The sequence below is a fragment of the Macaca mulatta genome, chromosome 12 (assembly GCF_049350105.2).
Source record: "Macaca mulatta isolate MMU2019108-1 chromosome 12, T2T-MMU8v2.0, whole genome shotgun sequence".
Classification (NCBI taxonomy): domain Eukaryota; kingdom Metazoa; phylum Chordata; class Mammalia; order Primates; family Cercopithecidae; genus Macaca; species Macaca mulatta.
In genome coordinates, this window is record NC_133417.1 from 113606943 (window position 1) to 113620456 (window position 13514).

General features: G+C 39.0%; 1 protein-coding gene across 50 annotated transcripts in view; it reads left to right on the plus strand.

The window, feature by feature from the left end:
• PIKFYVE (phosphoinositide kinase, FYVE-type zinc finger containing) overlaps nt 1–10686 on the plus strand; it is a 92395-nt gene extending 81709 nt beyond the window's left edge. For all 50 annotated transcript variants that reach the window (XM_015110821.3, XM_015110826.3, XM_015110824.3 and 47 more), the window contains 7 exons: nt 1673–1732; nt 2737–2913; nt 3316–3419; nt 4608–4736; nt 5846–6107; nt 6518–6592; nt 7136–10686. In XM_015110821.3, the coding sequence (XP_014966307.3) occupies nt 1673–1732; nt 2737–2913; nt 3316–3419; nt 4608–4736; nt 5846–6107; nt 6518–6592; nt 7136–7251 (923 nt within the window). In that variant the 3' untranslated portion in view covers nt 7252–10686. The remainder of the gene's footprint in view (nt 1–1672; nt 1733–2736; nt 2914–3315; nt 3420–4607; nt 4737–5845; nt 6108–6517; nt 6593–7135) is intronic.
• Nucleotides 10687–13514: the final 2828 nt, after the last annotated feature.

The window sequence follows — 13514 nt, forward strand, 5'->3', positions numbered from 1 at the left end:
TCTTCCAAGGTGGATGTGACATTCCACATGTAAAAACATCTGTCTCAATATGTAACTCATATTATATACTCAAATGTTTTCTTTCTTTTCAAGTCCCTGTAAAGTTGCAGCTATTTATGTTGCCCTTCGTTTTGACATTTAAAAATTATGTCTAGTGCTGGGTGAGATAGCCCATGTCTATCATCCCATCACTTTGGGAGGCTGAGACATCAGGATCACTTGAAGCCAGGAGTTTGAGACCAGCCTGAGCAATAAAGTGTGGAAAAAAAAAATGTGTGTGTGTGTGTATGTATGCATGTGTGTATCTACCTCATTGTGTTTGGGTATAGGTTTAGATCAGGAATAGGCAGACTGTGATGACCTCTTTTTGTAAATTAACGTTTATTGAGAAAACACCCATTCATTTACTTATCATCTGGTTACTTTCACTTATATTGGCAAGTTGAGTAGTTGGAACTTTTTCAGAGTGAAATATTTACTCTCTCTCTATACAGAAATAGTTTGGTGTCCTCTGGGTTAGTCTATGAATTAGTAGTTTTAAAAATAGCAACTGCTGGGCCCAGTATGGTAATCCCAGCACTTTGGGAGGCTGAGGTGGGTGGATCACTTGAGACCAGGAGTTGGAGACGAGCCTGGCCAACATAAAGAAACCCCATCTCTACTGAAAATAAAACAATTAGCCGGCCCTGGTGGCGCATGCCTGTAATCTCAACTACTTGGGAGGCTGAGGCACGAGAATCACATGAACCCAGGAGGTGTAGGTTGCAGTGAGTGGAGATTGCGCCATTGCACTCTAGCCTGGGTGACAGCAAGACTCTATCTCAAAAAAACAGACAGACAAAAAAAAAACTGCTATAATAAACTTTGACTAGTAATTAAGATACCTGTTTTGTATTCTATAGGCTGCTTGCTATTGGGCTGTAGCTGTTTATAATGGCATCCTTGGAAGGCCTAGATGCTTCAAAAATTATTTTGAAATGTGAAACTTAGGGGACTATTTGTTCTTCTAGATATTAAGATGTATTTCAAATCTCTAATAATTAAACAGAAAGTAGTAGGCTTGCAATGCAAGTCAGTAACATATTAAAAAAATAGCTCTGACATAGATTCTAGTATATTTTATGTATAAAAATATATTTTAAGTATATTAATATATAATTATATGTTAATTATGTTGTATAATTATATATGTTATATGCTAATAATAAAGTTATATAACTGGTATATAATTTTGTTTTAAAATTATGTTTTATAAAATAATATTTTATACATATTTTATATAGCTTAGTACATGATAAAGCAGTGCAAACGATTGGGGAAACATTATTCTACACACATGGGGAAAATAGTCATAATAAAGAAGCCATGGAAGTTCTTGGTATAAGAACTGAGTTACTATATTGCCATTGTAGGAATCATTCAGTTGTAAGAAAAAGTATTCAACCTAAATTCTCTATTTTTCTAATTTAAAAACTGAAATTCCTAACATTTTTATTGTAATCATTTAGACAGTTTAATTGTATATCTTATGCTTGCTTGATAGTGACTTGAGTAGGATATTTTTGCTTTTAATTTGCTAAGTTTTTTTGTTACATCAAGGAAAAAGGAAAGGACAAAATGAACTGATAATTACTCAAAACCTTGGCTTTACTAATGATATTAAACCTTTTAGATGAAGTAGATGGAGGAGATACACAAAAGAAACAACTCATAAATCCTCATGTGGAACTTCGTAAGTATGAGATATTATATCATTGGTTTGGGGAGAGGGACTACAGTTGAGCCAACTCTATTATTTGAGAATTCTAGCTTCATACTGAATAAATGTCCCAGTTCTTGAAATGAATATTAAGTCTGTGTGCTGATGTGAGGTATATTTAATCTATAGTTTGTAAAATATACAATTAATGTATAAAGAAATTTTATCAAAAGCATAATTTATTTGTAAATTATGCTTTCATTTCTTTTTTTTTTTTTTTTTTTTTTGAGACGGAGTCTCGCTCTGTCGCCCAGGCTGGAGTGCAGTGGCCGGATCTCAGCTCACTGCAAGCTCCGCCTCCCGGGTTTACACCATTCTCCTGCCTCAGCCTCCCGAGTAGCTCGGACTACAGGCGCCAGCCACCTTGCCCGGCTGGTTTTTTGCATTTTTTAGTAGAGACGGGGTTTCACCGTGTTAGCCAGAATGGTCTCGATCTCCTGACCTCGTGATCCGCCCGTCTCGGCCTCCCAAAGTGCTGGGATTACAGGCTTGAGCCACCGCGCCCGGCCTGCTTTCATTTCTAATAGTTAAAACATTTACTTATGTAATCTAGAGCCACAGAATTTTGACAATTGGATTTAGAATTGTGTATATGGGTGCCAGAAATGTATTATCCAGAATAATATGTACATTACATTTTCAGATATTTAGTAAGCATTGCTCTAAAAGTACAATGATATTAATATGGTAGGTAATAAGGATAAAATTAGAACTCAGTCATATTTTTTTGTGTGTGATTTTCATTTTTTTCTCTTTTTTTGGAAAATATGTAAGGATGGTCATATGATGTTCTTTAATTCCCCCTGAAGATCACTTTAACAAAATTGTGATAAATAGGGATTTGGATCTAACATGCAAAATGCCATCATGGAGAAACTTAAATGGTTGTATTTGGCCAGGGCAGGGGATGAGGGAGCGGAGGAGGAAGATATTTTCTGAGTCGTAAAGCTTTTTTATAAAACTTCTGTTGTTTATAGAATTTTCTGATGCTAATGCCAAGTTTTACTGTCGGCTCTACTATGCGGGAGAGTTTCATAAGATGCGTGAAGTGATTCTGGACAGCAGTGAGGAAGATTTCATTCGTTCCCTCTCCCACTCATCCCCCTGGCAGGCCCGGGGAGGCAAATCAGGAGCTGCCTTCTATGCAACTGAAGGTGAGCCTTTCTCATTGTTTATTGATTGGTTCAGTAGTCTCCATCTCTTTCCCTCAGAAAATGCAGCAGGAAGGATATTGCTTAATAAGAACTTTCATAACTATGACCTACTAGATTTAACAGAGGTGTTTATAAAGTTTTGTTTGGTAGTTTTGAAAAGTAGATCTTCTAGAACTGAACTTAGATGTGTTATTGACAAAAGTAGAGGGTATTTGACTACATAAATCCATAGGATCCCTTCAGTTCATTGAGAATTATGTTCTGATGAAAATTTTCACTGACATTAGAAAATTTCCCTTAAAATCATAAAACAACCCAATCATTTAGGATCTTTGGAATGATGTATTATAGATTACAATATATATCGTGATTGAGTAAACACATAAAATTTCTGCCTTTTAGATGATAGATTTATTTTGAAGCAAATGCCTCGTCTGGAAGTCCAGTCTTTCCTCGACTTTGCACCACATTACTTCAATTATATTACAAATGCTGTTCAACAAAAGGTAGAAATCTGAAACCGTGGTCTGTAATCAAAGTTTGGTGGCTTTTTTCACATCCTGAGTCTTTCTGTTAGTCGGTTCTTGTGTTGCTATAAAGAAATACCTGAGGCAGGGTAATTTGTAAAGAAAAGATGTTTATTTGGCTCATGGTGCTGCAGGCTGTGTATACAAAGCATAATTCTGGTAGCATCTGTTTCTGGTGAGGGCCTCAGGAAGCTTACAGTCATGGTGGAGGGCAAGGGGAGCCAGCATGTCACATGGTGAGAGATGGAGCAAGAGAGTGGGGTTGGGGGTGGGGAAGTGCTGCATTCTTTTAACTAACCAGATCTTGTGTGAACTCAGAGCAAGAACTTATTACTAAAAGGAGGACACCAAGCCATTCATGAGGGTTCCACTCCCATGACCCAAATACCTCTCAGCAGGCCGCACCTTCAGCATTGCAGATAACATTTCAACATGAGATTTGCAGGGGCAAACATCCAAACTGTAACAGTCCTAATGGCAGTTTTCTCTGTGGTAAGATATATGCAGGACAGGAATCGATCTCTATTATGCTATTGAGGTATTATAGGACTCAGAGATCTTAAACTCTGTATTTCCTGCGTTTGTTAGTGAGGAACCAAATGATCTTGAGCAAGTTGCCTTTAATTAGTTTATATAAAAAATCACTTAAGACATTAAGACTGGATGAAATTAGGTGCACATTCAGTAGTTGGTAATTTTGCTGAGACTGAAACGTGTATTGAGAAACAAGGGGATACTTCCTTTAGCTAGAAAGAGAGGCAGCCAGTGGCCCAGGTTTGCCCACTTGTCATTGAGCAGCCACCAGTGCCCCCCACCCCAACCCAACTGTCATCTTAGAATCATGAAAGAGTTACATAGTTTTGGGGTTTTTTTTGAAGTTATCATGGTTTATTGCATAGTTTTGGGGGAAATTACATGTCATAATGAAGTTTTTGAATTTGATCAACTGAAGGATTATTCCTTGGGAGAATGTTAAGGATCTAATATTTTTATTGGCATTGCTGGTATACTCACTTCTGAGATTCAAGAGTTTGAGTTTTTTTCAAAGTCCTCTGGTCATATTAATAGAAAATTATGTTCAGTTATTACATGGATAATCCTTACATTGGTATTAAATTATAAATAACCCTTTTTGATAAGAATTTATTTTGACCTTCTCTTGATTAGAGGCCCACGGCATTGGCCAAAATTCTTGGAGTTTACAGAATTGGTTATAAGAACTCTCAGAACAACACTGAGAAGAAGTTAGATCTCCTTGTCATGGAAAATCTTTTCTATGGGAGAAAGATGGCACAGGTAAGGGTATTGGACTATGTGAAGCATTTAGCTACTGGAACCTTTTGTACCTTTGGTTCTTAAATACAGTGAATCAGAGAGTAACATCCTATTTTATAGTAAATATTTAACTTTGGTTACTAGCCCATATTTAACTTTTGACTTGCTCAGCCTTGGAGAAAGAACGAAGAGGAATTATTCTTGTGGGGCGGTCTTAAAATACAGCATATCCAATATTCTAGAATCACAGAATTGGTAGAATAAGAAGGCAGATCTACTTCCCACATCTTTTTTAAAGATTAAGAAGCTGACACCTACAGAAATTAAGTACTTAATCAAAATCACTCAGTTATTCCTAGACTCAGGTTAGTCTAGATTCTAAAACAGTACTCTTCAAAGAGCTAGTCCTTGAACTGTTTGTAGTCTGTGATGAGATAAGGAACGTGTGTGCTAGAATGTAATTCAGTGCACTGCTTTCTTCACTGAGAACACCTTCTATGAGAAAAATGTCAGCTGAACTAAATAATATACTTAATAATGTAATTGATTTATATTCTGGCACTAGTTCCCTAATGTCGTAGTGAGCCAGGAGCAGCTGACCAGCATTGGTCTGTAGAATATACTACAGGTTGTACTGGTCCTGGTACTCAAGTCCCCTGTCCTTTGAGTGCATTGCTTTTCCTACCACCCAAATATTCCTACGTTATGCTCTTCTACATTGCTGTAAGTAAGTGTCCAGAGTTTGGTATCAAAACTTTGTTTCTTAAGACTATTTGCATCTCTCTCTGTCTCTCTTTTAAACACTGTTTTGTGATCCAATGATATATTTCTGGAGTTACTTGTTAATGTATCTTAAAGTTGATTAAATTGGCCAGTGTATTTCGGAAATGTTTCAGTAATTGAGTACCTAGGTGTTAATTTTAAATGATAGAATTATATTACTGTGTATTTTATGTACTATACAATGATATCAACATGCATTTAAAAACTTATGATTCAATTTTCAGTTAAACTTTGGAGTGTATGTAATGGTACTGACTATAAGGAGTCTTTCTGCCTTTTTGATTTACTTACATTAACTAATTTGTGGCAACCCACACATAAGTGACAAAGCATTTTCTTTCTCCTAGGTTTTTGATTTGAAGGGCTCTCTTAGGAATCGGAATGTAAAAACTGACACTGGAAAAGAGAGTTGTGATGTGGTCCTGCTAGATGAAAATCTCCTAAAGATGGTTCGAGACAACCCTTTATACATTCGTTCTCATTCCAAAGCTGTGCTGAGAACCTCGATCCATAGTGACTCCCATTTCCTTTCTAGCCACCTCATTATAGATTATTCTTTGCTAGTTGGGCGAGATGATACTAGCAATGAGCTAGTAGTTGGAATTATAGGTAAGTCAATGAGTATCCTACTTATATTTCATGATTGAAGTCAGAGTCAAATTTTAAAGATTCTGTTGAACTTGGTCTAATAGCTTATTGAATATTTTCACAAACTTTCATTTGAAATTTCACAAATAACAGTTTTTTATTCTAGTCTCTTCTACTCAGTTTCCTCATTTTCATTATCTTTACCAAAAATATGTGAATTCAAAAAGTCACTTATAAATGAGGCCCTTTGTGATTGTTGTGAGGATTAAACAAGTTAGTGTGGAGAAAACCCTGAGCACAGCACTTGGCACATTATTAGCACTCAGTAAAAGTTAACTGTCATAGAAGTAGTAGTAATAGTCATTGCTATTGTCATTTGATTATATTTATTAACATAGCTTTATTGCTAATTTCACTCTTTCTACCCCCAGATTATATTCGAACATTTACATGGGACAAAAAGCTTGAGATGGTTGTGAAATCAACAGGAATTTTAGGCGGACAAGGTGAGCAGAATTTTTGTTTTGTTTAAATTGTTCACATATATTTCTTATCAGTTAAAATTTTAAAAGTGGATACTGATTCTTTTTTTTAGTTGTAAAAAATAAGTGATTATCATTGATTTCATTGTCATTTCTAAAGTGACCAAACAATAATGAGAATTGTATAGGTGGGGAAATACTGGGTGTACATTTGAGTTAAAATGTCAGAGGTTCTCAAAAAGATTTCTTAAAAAGCCAGATGTTCTGAATAAGAGATTGTCTTTAATTAACACTTGAGACTTCCAAGTTCTCTAAGCACTGTTAGCCTCATTTGTGCTTCTAGACATCTCTCATCTCTAGGCAGGAGCTAGTCTTTTTAAACAGAAACTCCTACCAGGTAGGACCTTGTCCCATGCCATGTGGCATAGCAGATAACCTTTGCTGCTCACTTAGACTGCTTCTGCATGTGTGTCTTTATGGCAGTTTATATGAAAGAACATGGTCAGTTGACTTCAGTTGCCCAATCATTTAACAGCTTTCCCCCCCTTTTCTCTTTCATAATCTTAGGTAAAATGCCAACAGTGGTGTCTCCGGAGTTATACAGGACTAGGTTTTGTGAGGCAATGGACAAGTATTTCCTAATGGTACCAGACCACTGGACAGGCTTGGGTCTGAATTGCTGAAATCAAGCGCATATTTTGAAATGGACTGTGAAGGAAAAGGGGACAGGAACAAAGGACCAAAAATAAGCTACATGTTTTATTTGTTCATCGTGTTCACCACTGTATACAAAGGCTTTTCAGTTCTGTGGCTCTTTAGACTGTCCGTAATGGAATGGTAAAAACTCCCATGAATTTGCACTTTGGTTTTTGATACCTGTGGATTAGCTGTCTATAGGTTGGGAAGTGGCGTGAAAATTTTCTTAAGCTAAAATACAGACATGTTTCAAAGGGCTAAAGTTGGAGATGAGTAGATAGGGTAAAAAATGGGTTAAATTTGCTAGCTTAATTGTTTTAAGAAGAAAACAATGTCTCATAAATTGACTATCCTGGCATCACATTTAACACATTCTCTACTTAGAAAGCATTTGTAGAGCTGCTGAATTTGTTTTGTGTTTTTCTGTAATAATTTAATGTTACTTATTAGAATTTCTGAAACCTTTACAAAAATTCTGATTTATTCCATTAATGGCCAGTTAAACACGTGGGCATTTATTGTTTTATTGAGGAATTTGACTTAAACTGAGAATCCTGTCATGTTCTTTATCTTTCCAGCTTGCCTGTTTTTGAGTATGTTTTATGTTTTAAAATTTTGTTTTCTCTGTAGATGACAGGAGGCTACAGCCATTAACTTTAAGCCTTCTTTTTGCGATATTTTTAAAACTTGTTTAAAACTTTTGTGCAATTGATATATTAAACTGCATTTACTTGCATATGCTCATATTCTAGGGTTTTTTCTCTATTTTCAGGGTATCATAATAAATCATTAGTAAATGAGTCTGTAGTTACTAAACCCTAATGAAATAATTATTAATGAAGGATTTTTAAAATATAAAATAAATTAGGCCCAATCCAAGAAATTGAGTGAGAGGGAAACACTTGTTTTTTTCACAGAGGCAAAGTGTCTTTTCAGTATAACCAGCAATTTATTAGTGGCATCTATAAAATAAAAAAATTTCCACTTGGACATCCCCTTTCCAGCTTTCTACATAATGGCTAGTTCTGACTGCTAAGAAATGTTAAGAAATAGGCTGGGTGCGATGGCTCATGCCTATAATCCTAGCCCTTTGGGAGGCCGAGGCGGGCAGATCACCCGAGGTCAGGAGTTCAAGACCAGCCTGGCCAACATGACGAAACCCCGTCTCTACTAAAAAGACAAAAAATTAGCCAGGCGTGGTGGCATATACCTGTAACCCCAACTACTTGGGTGGCTGAGGCAGGAGAATTGTTTGAACCTGGGAGGCGGAGACTGCGGTGAGCTGGGATTATACCATTGCTTTCTAGCCTGGGCAACAGAGCAAGACTCTGTCTCAAAAAAACAAAATGAAACAAAAAAAAAAAAAAGAAAGTTCTTAGTAAGGAACTTCTTGTTTAATAGCATTTTTGTTTAAAAAGTGATCAGAAGTAGTAAACTATCTTTAAGGAAATACTGTAACCCCAGAATATTTCCTCTTGACTTCTTTTTGTAACAAGGATAATTTAGGGATTTATAAAGTTGTAAGGATATCACTGTTTTTGGACTGCCTATAATAATAGCACATTAGCCTTCACATAATAAGAAATCTGGACAAGTTCAGTTACACAGTATGATGAATACTTGAGTAGGAACATTATAGAAAATTTGCTTTAGAGAATGAAGGCAGTAGGTTGGTATTTGGTGCTTATTAAAAATGTGGTTTGTTTTGAACTGGAAGTAAGTTGACCAAGGACTTATGACTAATGTGATGCTAAGTTCCGCTTGGCCCCTTTTAAAAATGTGTATGTGCCTTTTAAAGATACACAAAACACTGAGGATTTTAGTTTTGAAATCAAAGACTAGTAAAGGAGCTGTACAGAAGTAAAAAAATAAATGTGGAACATTATTCACTTATTTTGTGTCCAGGAACAATGGATTTTGTATCTGACTTAAAATGCCAACAGTGTCTTGTCTCTGTTCATTTTTTCTGTGAGGATACTTAGTGTTATTTATCCTGTCCATTTCCTGTACTCCCCTAGTCATGAACGCTTGAAGTATAAGGTGTCTCCTACTAGGTGCAATAAGGTTGTTTCTTTTAGTTTCAATTCTATGTGCATAGCAGGAATGCTCAGTAGGAATGGCTTCTGACAATAATGTGTCCTGTTGATTTTGTTTTCCTTGCCCATGGCTTGAACAACTGTGTTTTAAAGTACTTTTGTCTAGTAGGTAACTTTGTGGCAAAAATTTTCAATATAATACATTCTGAAACAGTAGTTGCTGCCTTGCAAAGGTAATCTGTCCTTTTAAAATTGGACAACATTAATGAAGGGGAAATGTAAAATTTGACTATTTCTGTTGAGTGGTAGAACTGTATGTCTGGTCCCTTGCTGCTCTTGTTTAGGCCACTATCATAGATACGAGATATTTCAAATACTGTACTACTCAGTGTTAAATATTGAATGGCTGTTTTCCTCTCCTTCAAGGCCTAGAGTATATTCTGAAAATTTAGGAATGAGGAAGAAATCTTAATACTTCCTTCCTTAACATACAATATGAGTCCCAAGAATAATTGATAGTAGCAAGAGAAAACTATGTCAGTAACATGTTGCTTTGTACAAAAATCTTATTTATAAATGTGAAGCTTTTTGATGCCATCAAAACTTATTAAAAAATAGGAAGGATTTACTTTTTTCTAATTCTGACATAAGAAAAATAATGGGAATAAGCTGTTGCAAGCTCTTTTGTAGTTTATTGAATACTTTATATTCAAAATTTCTTACAAACTATAATTTTTTCCATGATTTAGCAGTGAGTGGTTTTCTAGCTTTAGCTGTTATTAGATATTGTAAATACTAGGGTTATATTGACATCAGCTTTTGTGATGACTTTGTGGTCATCAGCTTCATGACATTTTACCCATTTGCAGTGACCCTGTGTAAAACTGCCAAGGGAAGTAATTATCTGTAGGAGTTTGCTGAGCTTGAAGAGTGAAAAGTGTTGTGAATGAGCCTGATCATAAAACGGATCAAGCCATTCATTATTCCTCAAGTATTAATATACTGACTTATGCAGTATTTAAACCATCTAGTGCAATCCCTTTTTGTTTTTTTTTGTTTGTTTTTGTAACACAGGTGCAGTGTATTATAGAAAAAATAAAAACTACAATCATTAGCAGTTTTAATACTGCTGTGTCAGTTTTGTAAAAAATGTACATTGTCTTTTGACATGTTGAATTTTAAACGAGAGAAATGACATTGTAAATCATAGTAGCCTCTTTTAATTTAATATGAAAAATGCCACTATATTGAAAGTACTTAATGTATTATATTGTATATATTTCTCTACTTTGGTTCTAGCTATTTTATATGATTGATATGTTATTTAAAAGATAACTGCCTTGAACTTTTGGAGACTTGTAATGTAAATAAAGAAATCTTAACAAACTGAGAATCTGCTTACTCAACTTAGTTTTGAATCTGCTTGAAGAAATTGACAACAAAAGGAAATGGAGTTTGTCTTGCAAGCCTAGTCTCTGTGTTACTGATGGAGGGTGTCCAGGTTCTTGGCGTTTTGAACAAAGAATTGGACAAAACACACAAAGCAAGGAAAGAATGAAGCAACAAAAGCAGAGATTTATTGAAAACGAAAGTACATTCATTCCACAGGGTTGGAGCACTGGGGCACAAGAGCTCCCGTTACAGAACTTTCTGGGGTTTAAATACCCTCTAGGGATTTCCCATTGGTTACTTGGTGTACACCCTGTGTAAATGAATTAGTGGCCTGCAATCAGTCTGATGTGTTGCAGAAAGCAACCCATCAGGCTGAAGTGAAGTTAGAAAGGTTAAACCCTATGCAAGCGTCTGGTTGTGGAAAACAACCAATCAGAAGCTCAAGTTACAAAGGTTACAGCCTATGCAAGCATCTGATTGGTTGTGGAAAGCAACCAATCAGAGGCTGAAGTGAAGTTACAAAGTTACACTCCTATGCCAATGTCTGGTTGCAGAAAGCAGTCAATCAGAGATACTTTAAATTTTCCGTCTGCCATGCAGAAAAGGGAGGAGGGTGCTTGCAAAGGGAGTCACTCTGAATCGGCCTTAGGTTCCCTGCCTCCAGACTATTCTGCTTCATCTGGCCTGGCAGTGTCGCTTTCTGTTCTTCTGTTCTCTTCCTGGTTAACCACTGGAGAATCCGTAACTTAGGTAAACCCACAGTTCATTTCAGCCAATAATGGGCAAGCAGCATTGCCCTTCTTCTTCTGATAGGGCACTAAAGGAAGAAGTCCCGCCCTCTTCCATTTGCGATTGGCTGAGCTTGTGGGTGGGCAGGGCTCTCCTCTGCCAGTGCCTTCGTGCTCCAGGGGACCAAAGGTCCCCCTACGCGAGGGGAGGGGGAGGCTTCCGTCCCACAGGAACTCACACCTGTGGGCACGAAGCCAGGAGACCCATCCCCTGCCTGGGTTCATGCAAGGGAAGGCGAGGGTCACTGGGTAGAGCGTGCCCTGAGAGGTGGCTGGGCTGGTGGCCAGCTGTGCAGGGAGACTGGGAGGTGGCAGATCTGCGGGGCGCCCAGTCGCTGCCTCCATGTTCTCGTGCTGGGCGGGAGGAGCGAATGTGGCTCGGGAGGCAGCCAGCTCTCCAGTCCCCATCCACCCACAGGTTTCTTGGAGAGAAATTATCTGATAAAATTCCTGGGTTAATATTTTAAAAAATGGAGAGTTTTTAAAAATGATTTTTCCCTTGAAAACGACCTTTTTATGCTTCGAAGCAGTTTATCACCAGCATAGTGCTTTTTCTTTTCTCTTCTTTTTCTACGGTAAACGAAAGCATTTCTTCAAGAAGAAGGCACAGGTTCCTTGAACAGGTAAGAAGAGCTCCCCACTTGTCCTCCCGCCTTCCGCGGAAGCAGCCCCCACGGGGTCTCCTACTGGTCCCTAGGAACTTTCGTGTCACACCCGGAGCCGTGGCCTCCCCGAGCCCCTCGGGGTCCCTTCCCTAGCTGGGATGAGGTCAGAGTGCTCCTCGCAGGTCACTTGGTCCTGAGGTCCTTGCTCAGGCGCTGGGCATGCCTGGGGTGCAGAACCGTGGTTCTGGGCCAGACCTGGCTGAGACTGTGCTTGTGCAGCAAGTGGAGGCCTCTCCCAGGGCCCTGCCGCCCTCCCGCTCTCTTGAGGCTCTGGAGTCTGGCGGGTGGCAAGCCACCCTAGGAGCTCTACCTGGCCTCGTCCATCCAGCCACCCACCAAGCGCCAGGGTAAAACAGCACCTGGAAGCAGTCGTGGCCTGCTGCCACCAGGTGCCTTCTGTGATGAAGCTGGGTACCAGGGTTGCAAGGCCCTCCTCTTGTTGGCATCAGCCAGGCACGCAGTGCTGTCTTGGCTGACCCAGGCCGTAGGGCACCCTTTGACTGAGAAACCAACCTGAGTACCCAGCCGCACCTACTGCTGGCCTCAGACATCAGCACCCCAAAGGGTATGTTGGAGTCCCATGGTGGAGGTGCCGGCCGCTCCTCCACGCACTTGATGTATACCGAGGATCCTGTGCTTGACGTCGCAGGAGGCATCAGCCAGGAGCACGTTGCTGGGATGCCAGTCCAGGCTGAGGATGGTGGAGTCAATGGGCTTCTTGATGTACTTGCACACCCACCAGTTATTCTCCCACTGGAAATAACAGATGGCGATAACACACAGCTGCCACCCACAGCAAACTTGTCCTGTGGGCCTAGCACACACAGCAGGCAGTGGGTGTGGACTTACCCGCCCAGTCCATCAGCGTCCACACAGAGGCCTTGTGGCCTGTGCCACAGGTCATGATGAGGTTACTCTTGGAGGCCCAGTTGATGCCTGTTACCTGCCCGTGGTGCTCCTTGAGCTCGGGCACCTTGGCCCACTTGGCCCCACTCTTACAGCTGTGCACTTCGTGGTTGTTGAGGCAGATGGTGGCCATCTGGGTGCGGCCCTTGCTCCAGGCTTGGCAGCGATGGGTTCCTGCAGTCAGCTGTGGGAGGTTGTAGTTGCTCTCCTTTTCAGAGTACTCCAGCTGCAGACTCTGGGCAGGACGCACACAACCAGTGCTCTGGTTTTTTGAAGTAAAAAATGCATAATGCAATTTTACCATTTTAGCCATTATTTAATTGTAAAATCTGGTAGTGTTAAGTGTAACTGTGTTGTTGTGAAACAGAGCTCCACAACTTTTTCCATCTTGCAAAACTAAGTAACTCCTCTTTCCCCCTACTCCCAAGCTCCAGGTAATTACTGTTTCTGTTTCTATGAATTT